The 12,283-nt window shown below is 35.1% G+C and overlaps 1 protein-coding gene across 5 annotated transcripts in view; it reads right to left on the bottom strand.

The window, feature by feature from the left end:
* The window catches only part of DMXL1 (Dmx like 1), an 80,084-nt gene that overhangs the window by 51,424 nt on the left and 16,377 nt on the right, over positions 1-12,283 (bottom strand). For all 5 annotated transcript variants that reach the window (XM_082075803.1, XM_082075805.1, XM_082075806.1 and 2 more), the window contains exons 4-9: positions 11,560-11,638; positions 10,862-10,994; positions 8,537-8,603; positions 5,626-5,798; positions 3,980-4,169; positions 2,407-2,575 (exon numbers count right to left, since the gene is read on the bottom strand). In XM_082075803.1, coding sequence (XP_081931929.1) covers positions 2,407-2,575; positions 3,980-4,169; positions 5,626-5,798; positions 8,537-8,603; positions 10,862-10,994; positions 11,560-11,638 — 811 coding nt within the window. The remainder of the gene's footprint in view (positions 1-2,406; positions 2,576-3,979; positions 4,170-5,625; positions 5,799-8,536; positions 8,604-10,861; positions 10,995-11,559; positions 11,639-12,283) is intronic.

The raw sequence follows: 12,283 nt of genomic DNA, 5'->3' as shown, positions 1-12,283 counted from the left end.
TGAAATCACGTGACTGCTACCGTAAGACATTGCACATGGAGGCTTCTTTGGTAAAGTGACATTAGGATTATAGTACAGCCCTGCGCTGTTACATCTTCATGTAACACTGTTCAAACAGGTTCATTTACCTTGTCTTGTGCTACTTCAGTGCAGTATGAACCAAATGATTTAAACATAATTTCCCAACATTCAGTTCACAATGGAGGCTGCAGTAAGCATACACTGTAATCAAGGACCACATATGACAGGGCTTACAATAGCAAAAACTAGTGCAGCAACCAGATGATGTCCTGTGTAATGCCACCATACACATCCAGAATTTCTGACTCCTATAGATTCTATTGCTCTACTATGTTACCTTGTGTCCCAGGTGGCTGTGAAAAACAAAGTAGTAATCACAATGCAAGTGACAGAAGCAAATATCAGACTGCTGCAGAGCAACATCTAAATTAAGTGTGGCTAAAAAGCACTTAAGTGATTTACCGCAATTTCCTCAAATGGGCCATACAGCCAACTTAGAAAAAAGCTCAACCTGCATTTAATTCCCACCTAGAAGTTTCCATATATATTCCCGTCTCTCTCCTGCTCCCTATTTGACCAGCCTTATTTAAATTCCATGCCCTGGGAGACAAAATACTTTTAACTCCTATTCTTGTTTTGTTTGTTTGTTTTTCCAAAGCCAGTTAACTACTTACCCTGCAGTCTAGCCCAAGCAAATGATAACTGAGAGCACACAGATAGAAGAAAGGACCACCATGACTACCAGAAAATCTTTTAGCGGGGGGAGAGGAGACACAGCAGGGGAGAGGGACAAGAGGAACACAGAGCACTTAAGAAATACAGTCTGTCTTCCTAGAAAGGCAAATTAATGCCACTCTCAAAAATATCATAATATATGTTGCAAAAACAGAACCTGGAAGGAAGAATTCTGTTGACCTCTCTTTGGAAGATGAAGCTACAGTAAATATGAATAAGACAAACCAGAAGATAACATGGAAGGAATACACAACTAAAAAGGCCAAAGACAGGTGTGAGACACCTAGGAAAATCTTCTACCATTCTTTTCCAAAACCATTTTTATACCCATTCTGTGAATTTGTTGTTGGGTACATTTATATTGTAAAGACTATTAAAAGCAAAATTAAATTTTACTTAGTTATTCTATATAAACAAACAAGGAAAGAAGTGCATTCTGAGTAGATATTAAAAAAGATTAAAGATTATGAGCTAACCACATGAAAAGGATAGATAGCTCCCTGTGCAATTTGAAGATGCAGCAGTGCAGAGAGAAGAACTATGATACAAGTCTCCAAAAAGCTTTGGAAAAATCTTCCTTTGTAACATTGAGTAGTAACGTATGTAATGATTGGAGACATTTCTTGTAGAAATAATACAGCATTGATGTTACAGCAGAAAACTGCAAAGTTTCCTTTTGGTAGGCTGGATGTGATTCCAGTCATATGTTAAAATAATCATGAACCAACACTAATAAGGTGAATATTAACAGTAATCTTACAGGATAAACTGTTCACAGTTTGCTTAACCCAGCAACGGTAATGGAAACCAATAGTTCTTTATAATTGTACCAAAGACTGTACAGCTACAAATAGGAACTAATTATAAATGCCTCTAGGAAAAAAAACTGGTCTTTCAAACAAGTGCTGGTAGGAACAAAAAAGCAATTAAAAATAATATTTATAGGACAGATCTTAACTAGTTTAAGAAAAGGAATACATGTTTGCTCATTAACTCTAGACACAGAAAAATCACATCACAGCAATAAAACCTTAATGAAAGGCATTCAACATTGCATTTCTATTCGGTTTTCCAATGAGCAGACATTCACTTCATTTTCAGTATACACAAATGATTATGAAGATGGAAATATTAGTGACCATAGGCGATTTTCCTTAATATCTATCAACATATTGCTTGAGTGCAAGAGAAATTTAAAGTCTATGGAACACAGAATGAGGGTGTGTTTCGCTTGATTCACAGACAGACCAGAAGTGCAGGAATCTGTCGTTATTTCATATACTTAGTGTCAGATGCTCACTTTAAGCAGCTTAGAAATCTTTCATTTCTCAGTATGCTCCCAATATCATACATAATTCCCAGCAGATTTGTAACTCCAGTTACAAATATTTAGCCTTCTGCATCTCAGACTGCTGTGAATCTCAGTTAAAAGATGACTAAAAAGGAAAGATGGGATTACGGTAAAGGAAATTTATTCAAATAATTTCATTACAGTAGAAGGTTCTTCCATGAATTGAATGAAACCAACATACTACCAATTTTGCATGGTCATGTAAATACTGTACAAATACATCTGAGCCAGTTAAAGATAACACAGACATAACAGAAATTGTAGCTCACCATGTAGCAAGGATTTGCCACCTTTCTTACCTGTGGCTGGATTGATACTGGCAGCAATATGGAAGTGACAAAGTGCATTTGCATGAGGAGGGACATTCCTGTGAACTTCGTGGGGATCTTGCTGATGTGGAGCATATCCAGTATGAGCTGCAAGACCACTCGACCTCCTCCGTCCTCGTCGAAAGTGCCTCAGGTTTAACTGCATGAAGAATAAGGTGTCATTTTAAATTCCTTTCAAAACAAGGAAGCCGATTTCATCTGTGTTTATTTAGATACTCACTAAATATTTTTTCTGTTTAAAACCTACTTTGAAGCATCAGAATAGTTTCTTACAAAAATCAGTGTTCACATTGTGTCTGCAGTAGAGAGATACCAGTGTGTTCAGATTAATTTGTGAAGGCCCATACAGTACTTTGACATAGTAACTGCTTCGTATTTCAGCAGGCAAACAATGTTCATACAGTTTTTATACTTAAACAGAAATTACTATTGTGTTTCATAAATGTATACCATGCTTATTCAAGATTCGGAACAAAAAAAATAAGCAGCAAATCTGAATAATCTTATTTCAGAGACTGAAAAACTGGATCAGTACTTTCACTCCAATTGGATCAGTACTTCCACTCCCATCGTAACAGCCCAATGAGTATTAAGGTCTTAACTCTTTATGCAAATTGACTATTTTTCCCTTGGAAACATCTATTTTTAAGACTGACTACACCAGTATTAAAAAGTCTCACTCCACATACTGCACAGTTTAAGGCCATTGTGCTGTAGATACCTATATAGGCACGAAAAGGTACAAGAAGGTACACTGTTTTTATTAAGGATGGTATTACACTCCTGGCACTCTTCCTCCTTTGCTATCCTTTGCATCTTACCACAGCATGCTCATGTAAAATAGTTTTCTCCCAATTTTTATATAACTACTATTTCTGATATCTAATGCTGCTTCTTATTTTCAACAAGAACCCAGAGCTGTCTCCAACTTCCCTTCCCATCAAGATCAGAGCACAATGTTTACATACTCTCCACATAACTTTGTAGGAGAGCACTAATGCTTCAATTTCCCTCTGCTTCCCATTGGTTAGAAAACACTATCCATGAAAATCCTTTGCCTTAGAGACACAGCTCACTAGCAGTCTGCTCTACTTGAGGATTACAACAGAAAGGCAACAAAGGTTATATTTCTTCCCTCCATACTACTACGTTTTTTCCAGTTGCAGAAACCAGAGAACATCCCACAAATTCAGAGGTAACAAACGAGCCCCTACTATACATTTTAAGGCAGCATCATTAGTGGGTTTCACATAACCTATATACAATATGTGTTCAATACACTGCTCCAGGCCCTTTGAACTAGATACTGCAAAGCACTTTGCTTCAGTCACCAAAGCAAAATACGCAGAAGTGACAGTGACATAAGGACTGTGTGTCTTCTAAAGGAAGATCTAAAGTAAATTGACTCTTTCGTAACATTTTACACACACCTATGGCATAAAGGACTTCAGTTTATGATAGGCGTTTAAGTTACTAATCACAATCCTGTCTAAAATTACATGTGCATATATGTTTATTCTCACTGTTCAATTTCATTTCTTACCTCTAACGCATTTTGCACTTTTTCCTTACTTGAAGTATTTCTCTTAAAGTTGTTTGTGGAGTTCACTGCTTCACTCCAATTGTTGTATCCTCCACCATACAACAGACTGTCACTGGGTAATAAAGTCTCTGCCCAGAGACGACAAACGTTATCCTTACAGCAAGTCAGGAGTACATTGCAGACAGCACCGCTAAAGAAAGAAAATTTAAGGTGTGAAGAAAATGCTTACTATCATATAGCACCAAAATAAGCCAACAGTACCAAAGAGTTTTCCACTGTAACTTTTCAGAATTGCACCAAGTAACTTCAACATACCAAAAAAAAATTCAACAATACATTCTTAGGAAAACAAATGATGTATGAAAGGCTTTAATATCAATTAAAATATCTGAATATAAATTACCTCAAAGTTCATTACACAACTATGCAACACCAAATCATGGATTTCAGTTTACAGAATGCCATAGCCAAAACAGCAAAATTTAAGTTTTTCTTTTCAAAGTCCTTCATATAAAAAGCTAATCATATTCTGGATACCTGTTCTCAGTTCTCCTGATCTTACTGTTATATAGCACTTACAAAATTATATGTTCAAAACAAAGAAACCAAGCAAATTTTTCTTAATTACTATTTTTCCAAATGCAGTTTGTATTACTTATATATAAAAAAAATCCAATTAACCTAAACTAGGCACTGAAAAAAACTAAGCAGATCCTCAGGTGCCCAGTTCATGTAAGTGCGCAATTTAGTGTTAGCTGGGACTTGAAAACTATATGGATCATCTAACTCAAATGTCCAGCAGCAAACTCCCTTCGGCATCATGGAGTAGGTAGACTTTCAAAACTGAACTAAGGACTACAGTAATGGTCTTATGAAGAGTGTTCTACTTAAAAGCTGGTATAAAAGACAGCATAAACTTGTTTGTCATGCATATAAAAGGTATGCTAATTCAAATGTCTGCTATTTTGAAAAATGTGGCAAAAAATGGTTGCAGGGCACAAAATTGCTAATGTTACTTCAGTTTGAGACTGCAACTACTTGTGTAAACTAGAAACAGGCCACTTTCGAATAGTCAGAACACCAAAAAAAAAAAAAAAATCTAAAATCAAACCCAAAATATCAATTCCAAATGATCATTTTAATTCAATTTCCAGATACAGAGGTCTTGTTTCGTACTAGTTAAATAAATAAATGAAAAGACATAGAATTATTCAAATGTTTGAGAAGGTGCCAAACTGAAAGGACTCTTGAATAACTCTGATCCATTAGAGCAGAAAGAGAGAAACAAGCTACGACCAAGTGCATGAATGGTCATTTAAGAGAGTGCAATGAAAAAGATTGCAAGAGAGGTAATTTTGCAAGAGCTGGTTTCATATTTAGTCCAATCTTTAATCCAGTCTGTGGGACTCCCTTTCTATCTTGGCAGTTCCTTCTCAGTTAAGAGGATCCTTACCATCCTCTCAAGAACTCCAGTGTGAAGGCATTATAGGAACACACACAAGCAATAAACAAGCTGTGCAAATTCAATTATTAACTGAAGTCAACTGTACAACTTGGGTAACAGTTGACTGTACAGCTGGGAAGACTGCACAGTTTGAGGATTTTTTTGGGTAATTTACAGAACTCAGGTTATTAGGACTACTGACCGTGGCATGAATTTGCTGGTCTTCCTCCATGAAAACGCATTTACTGATCGAGGATGAGCCAAATAAACAAATGAAAAATCAACCTTTCCTTGTTTTTCTGGACTTGGGCCAGGTGGTGTTATCGTTGATCGCCAGCTGTCTGTGTTGTACCATACTTTCACAAGACAATCATCCTGGAGAAAGAAAAAAAGACAGTAAAAAAAACTACCTTGCATAAGAATATGATGCACTTGTAGTACTTCTGATATGTCTCCTGGGTTTTTGTTTTTCTTTAAAGTAAAATACTTCTCCAATGACACAAAGTCAGTTCAGTCAATAGAACTTCAAAACCCAATCATAAAGAAGGCATGGTAGCAGGGTTTCATTTTAAACTCTCCTGCCATTATTAACTTGGATGTAATTTCACCTCTCCTAATTAGCTGCCAGTTTCTAACCACGAAGGCACAAGCAGTACCAGGTTGAGTGTTACTACACCTTATTGTACTTACTGTACTTATTGTACTACAACTTCAAGTGTTAATACAACTTATTGTACTTTGACAGAAATCCCCCAAAACCTACACACAGAGATTTAAATGTTAGGAATACAAACAAAGGTCAAAGATGATACCTCAAAAAATCAAGCTCAGTACTGCACATTCTGCTTTCCTTAGATACACACATACAAACTGAAAAAAACATGTCACTAGTGTCCTTGTCCTTATGACTTTAAGGGTCAGATAAATTAATCTGCATCTAGATTCACAAGTTGTTGATCAATTCTTAAATATGAATGGTACCAAAATATTGTATTAACCTGAGTATGCTTAACCTTACTGGGGAGAGGTTGTTTTGCTGACCAGCATCTTCCCTCATAAAAAAAGTAAACAAAGAAAGAAGACACAGAAGATGCATTTTAAATATTCTAAAGGCAAGTAATTAACTTAGTAATTTATGGTAAAAAAATACATTATTAGTTTTCCTACTTAGTAATTTTTCCTACTTATTTAGTAATTGTGCTTTGCATGAGTTTATAATGTAAGTTAACGCAACAGGACAAAAGACATTCCAGTGAAAAACTCTGCAAGCATATTACCCCACAGGAGCTATTTGCAGATTAATTTATTTTTTCAAAATTCAGTCACACTATAACACTAGAATCCATTAAAACGTGACTTTTAAAATAAATATTAACTCCTACCCATTAAAAATCAGTGAAATACATCTATAGTTCATGTTGACAACAATGACAAACCACTTGTTTTTAATATGAAACCTGTACAACTCAACCAATTTGGTAAGTAATAGTTATCTTAAGTATCACTGGAATAACTCTTCTTTCAGACTGTAAACGGGCTAAAGACATCACAGGACATACAGCAAGCAATATGACATCCCACATAAGCAAAACAGGAGTGGAGCATGAAAACTTGTTGCTTTGGTATTATAAGGAGTATAATTTTTTTTTTTTTTTTAAATCAAGAAAGTCTAGTAGTTTGCTTCACGTGTTGGAAATGATAGCCAACTAGAATAAAGTTTAACTAGAAATTCAGATTATTTTACAGATTGGTTACATCTTTTTCTCTTCCTTAAAGATAGCAAATGCCTAACAATCTTCTAAGCAAGCATAATGATCTGAAATTGCACACTTCAGAGGAAAACCAAAACAACTACGCAAAATGTGTATTACTCATCTGTTCTTGATGTATATAACTGAATTGCAGAAATATGCATGCCATCTAACTTTTAAAAGCAAGACTTATTTGCAGACTGAACAATTCTCAAATCTTTGTGCTTTAAGCATGTACTAAGGTACATTATGATCCAAACAGCAAAGTTCCACATACTACTAATACATCAAACACCGTTCTAAGCAATCTTTATATGTACATACTAATTTTTCATTCACACTCATGAGATGGACTAGACCAAACTGCAGAACCATCTTTCATTCTTAAGTCTGAAAGGTCAATTCTGTCAGGTTAATTCTGCTCTGGATTCTGTGACATTTAAACTAGGTTTTCAATAATCTCAGTAACTGTCCTAATTAACCTTACATACTAGCATGTCTTTTGCATTTTAATAATTCTGCAGTGTCTGCTAGTTTCTTTAGTCAGTAGCACAGACTTGATGCCTACATGCATCTGTTTTCTGTTTCTTTTTTAAAAACAGTAACCTGAAAACTTTATTTTTCCCCCACATTCCATAAATTCTCAAAAGATGGGTCTGTCATTCTTACCAGAACTTTTGGACCAATGTCAACGTGACTCTACTCTCTAATAAAAACAACAGTATTATTTACAGAAAACAACTACTTGTTTCATATCTCTTAACAAGTAATATACATTCTTATATGGGCTTGTCACACTTTTTCATTTTCTTCTCCTTTGACTTGTTAGGATACTATTCTCTTAAGAAACCTTAAAAACAAGTTTTGTAGTACAAACAAAAGATGAGTCTGTTATTATTTTGGGAAGTGCAAAGATATGACAGTGACATTTTGCTTTAACTTTTTAACTTATTTTACTAAAGGGTTTTATTGCTTTGTGACAAACCACTAAATGCTGAGCATACAGAAATAATCTGTAAGATTAGCCACAAACTCTGCCATGAACTATGTGAGAATATACCTATGGAATGTGAATTCTCTTCTGTGTTCATAAATAGGCATACAGATATGTTTACCAAACAGGATAGATAATATTTATTGGGTTCCCCCCAAAGCATCTTTCTCGCAAATTCTTATTTACCAAAATTTAAAGATGCATAGGAGATTACTAGAAACATTATGCAAAAAAATAGATATCTTTTAAAAATCCATTATAAAGCCTTTAAAACAAACAAACAAACAAACAAAACTGTGGTTTTGTTTCATTTGTTTGCTTTAATAGCTTATCTGAATTAGTAAAAAACAATTAGAAAAATTACTTACCTTTCCAGCAGTAGCAAAAAACTCCCCATCTGGCGAGAATTTCATTAAACAAACCTGAGAAGCAGTTCTATGAAATAAAGACAAAACCAGGAAATAAGTTTTTAAGAACTTCTTCAGAACTATGAACAGTTTCTTCCCCTTGTACTCATGAAAGTGATTTAACTCCTACATGGAAGTGCTCATTGTATGGTGTGAAACAATTCAGGGTTTAGCAAAGTCTGAAAGGACTAGGAGTGTGTGTAACACATACTTGTATTCACATAGAAAAAACAGAAAACCAAAAAGCTGCAGCTGAGCATGCTACAATATCCAGTATTCCAAAATATAAGAGGAGAACGGCTGCTAACAGATTAAACTATGCAGATATGCTCTGCTTCCACCTCACAATCATTTGTATTTCAGATTGAATTCTGCAGTCTTCCAACTTATCCGAGTAACATCTCAATTTCTCATACCTCCTACAGCTGTAACTCAATAAAACAAAAAGGCACAAAAAGAAAAATGGAGTTAGGAAGTAGGTTAAAGTAGTTTCTACATTAACAGTCACATCAGTAAAAGATGCCGCAGCAAAATAATCTAAACCTAAGTATGTGGTTAATTTCTGCTGTGTTTTACTTCCATGGGAAGTACTAATAAATGCGCTTCTTCTACAGGTTTTGAAGCACTGAGCTATTGCCTAAGCGATAGCCCTATTAATAGCAACAAGAACATAGAAGAATTTAATTGCGCAGCACAAATACAGTGTACATTTTCATCCTGAATTTATTAGGCACATATAACAAGTTGCAACACCTCACTTTCAAGAAGTATTAAATTAGCCATGAGACAAACAAAAGCATGATGCATTTAGTGTATGCAGTAACAGCAGTAAGTAAATTACAAAAGCCGTGCATCAGAGGAAGTCAATTTTCACTGAAGTTTCAGCAACGTTCTCCTAGCAGTGCTGATATAAAAACATTTGGGAATGCTTTGTTTGGACAGTACTGCAAAATCCCTATCTTTCAAATTTCTCCTTAAGGAAAGACTATTCTAAATCTAACTGAAGTACAAATGCCAGAAGACATACAAGCATACAAGGTGAACTGACACAGCAAGCTCTGTGGACCCTTTTTAGGGTGAACTAGTTCAAAAGACCTAACACTCAGCTCTCCTCCATGAAAGAGTTTAAAAGAGGGAAACAGCTGGAGAGCTATGAAGCCTTCTTTAACATTTAGAATACAAATGTAGAACATATTATTGAAGTGAGAGAGGAAAAGCAGTATGATCTTGACTACAGATACCACAACTCCAGACTCTGAAACCATGCCCACGGCATTCTATCTATAGGCTAGCTCCACCTCTCAGGAGGCTGAGAAGGTCTTGCAGGTGTCTCAATAAATGGAGTAAGTCTTCAACTTCTTTTATTTAGAAGTCCATCATATTCAAAGGAAATTTTTTCAGTTGTCCTTTGGATGATGTTGGGATTTTGAAGACATCGTTGATAAAAGTTAGAGAGTACACAGAAAAAGGAACAACTGAAGAATTATAAAAGGATTTTTTTCAGGTATATCCAGTGAACTACCCAACTAACATTTAATGCCTCAAAGAATAATTTCAGGTGAGTTCCTCCAGCCCGACACTTCTTCAAAGAGAGTGCCACATGGTATGCTGGACCCCAGTGAACAGTGCACCTGATGCATTAGTAAAATCTTCTTGTGGCAGGACAGACAGTGATTTAAATTGTCTTATAAACTAAAGTACTAAACTGAAACTCTTCTGAATGTACTAATACACAGACACAAAGATTAAAATGATTAATCAACATGAATACAAGATAAGAATTCAGAGAAGCAGTAAACCAGAATGCACCTATCTTTGCATGACTGTTCCAAACATACAGAATAAGCACGGAAAAAGGTATAAAAGGGGGGCAATGTGCAAGAAGGAAAGAGAGGCATGATACATTGGACAGAGAAGGAAGTTTATTTTAGCAGTGCTACAAGCACAATGCTTTTCAAATATGCAGCTTTCATCTTACTTCTTGCACAAGGAACAAAGTCTGCTGGAACAGACTCTAGAGCAGGCTTCCCTCAGTATTTTACCAGTGTTCAGTATAACTGAAGAATGGCCTAAGAACATAAACTACCCCAAAACACGTTACAATTGATCTTATACAAAGAAAGAAATGTCACGTATTCAAGGGGAATATTATTCAAATTTATTATCAATAATGTTTATCAAATAACAGTATAGAATAAGCTGGCATTGAAATACAATAAGTATATAATCTGAAAGGTAAGAATCAGCAAGGAAAAGGAATTACTTGTCTTTAAATTAGTTTCTTACTTGCACTGCCAGATACACCTCCACTCTCCAAGTCCAACATCTGTTCTTTCAGTATTATCACTGTCAGGAGGGTTTTCCAAAGGAACATTGGACCAAAGCTGAAGACAACTGGAACCAGTCAAAAGACGAGTGCCTAAAACAAATATTTTTAACAATAACTACAGAACAACTAGCAAAATATGGACTTCCATAAACACAGAGAAAGAAAACATTTTGTGAGGCCAAAACTGCAGAACAAAGTTAGCCAGATATCATCTTAACACCTTCTCTACAGCAAAGTTACCATAATAGCAGTGTGCCTTTTATGCATTCCCCTTCATGGATACAGACTGGGCCAATCTTGCAAGAAGATATCTCAGGGATTATAAGACAGTTTGATTTGAGTATCTACAGTCCAAATAGTGAAAATTAATTCAAAGTAGTTATTATCTAAAAGAAACACCTAGAGCTACTGTAGACATTCCTTTTTCACAACAAACACCTACAATTTAAGTCATGTTTTTAAACATCAGATACTACTGAGATTAGGATAATCAAGTAAGACCATACAGATGCACCTAATACTTTGGCTCTGCTATAACAAGTGACAAAGGTAGATTTTACTCCCCTTGGGTGTTCCCTACTCTTCCCCTCAAAGAATGGCAAAATTCAAATAAAAAATTAGTTGCAGTACCAAACAGTTAGTTGTTTCTTCTTACCTGTGGGATCCCATGTTAGATTATGTGCTATGGCTTCCAGTAAGATTTGAGCATTCTTTTGCCACTGATAATGTAATGTCTGAAATGTTAAGTGTTCACAAACATTAGCATGAAAATGTTTCCTTCTCCTCCCTTCCCCTTTTGTAACAGAAATAGTACACCTTCACTGCACTCTCCAACTTCTACAAAGGATGTTTTTAAAAATAAATGACTACTTACCTAATAAAAACGGATACATTCTGATTTTAAAACAAAGTAGCTTTCTATTAATCTGATCATGCAAGCAGAAGTTTCTAACTTTCTATTTTAAAAATATAGCTTGAAAAATATTCAGTACATAAAATCATCATTGGAATCTAAGATTTTTTTAAAGGGAAGTCTGATTTTATTTTTGAAAAATATGTATGAAAAAAGAAACACTATATGCATCTAGCATTTTATATTAGTAGTATTGTTGAATTAGAGGATTTCAATAAGGTCAAGATAACATACATGACACTTCTGTCCTTTTTAAATGTACAACTGGACAGTCAACTATCTTTAGATTTTGGATCACCACTTCATTCACTGGAACAAGCTGAGGATTAAATTCACAAAATATTTATCTGGTCTGTTTTCATAATAGCTTGCAAACCTTTGATGCTTTAAGTTATAAAAGAAACTGAAATCATTACTGGAAATAATATAGAGAGTCAACACTATTTTCTTAATTCACAAAGACAAA

The sequence above is a fragment of the Streptopelia decaocto genome (genome assembly GCF_964273445.1).
Source record: "Streptopelia decaocto genome assembly, chromosome: Z".
In the NCBI taxonomy this organism is placed as follows: domain Eukaryota; kingdom Metazoa; phylum Chordata; class Aves; order Columbiformes; family Columbidae; genus Streptopelia; species Streptopelia decaocto.
Note: the sequence above shows the minus strand (reverse complement) of the source record. Positions and strands in the feature narration are given on the sequence as shown.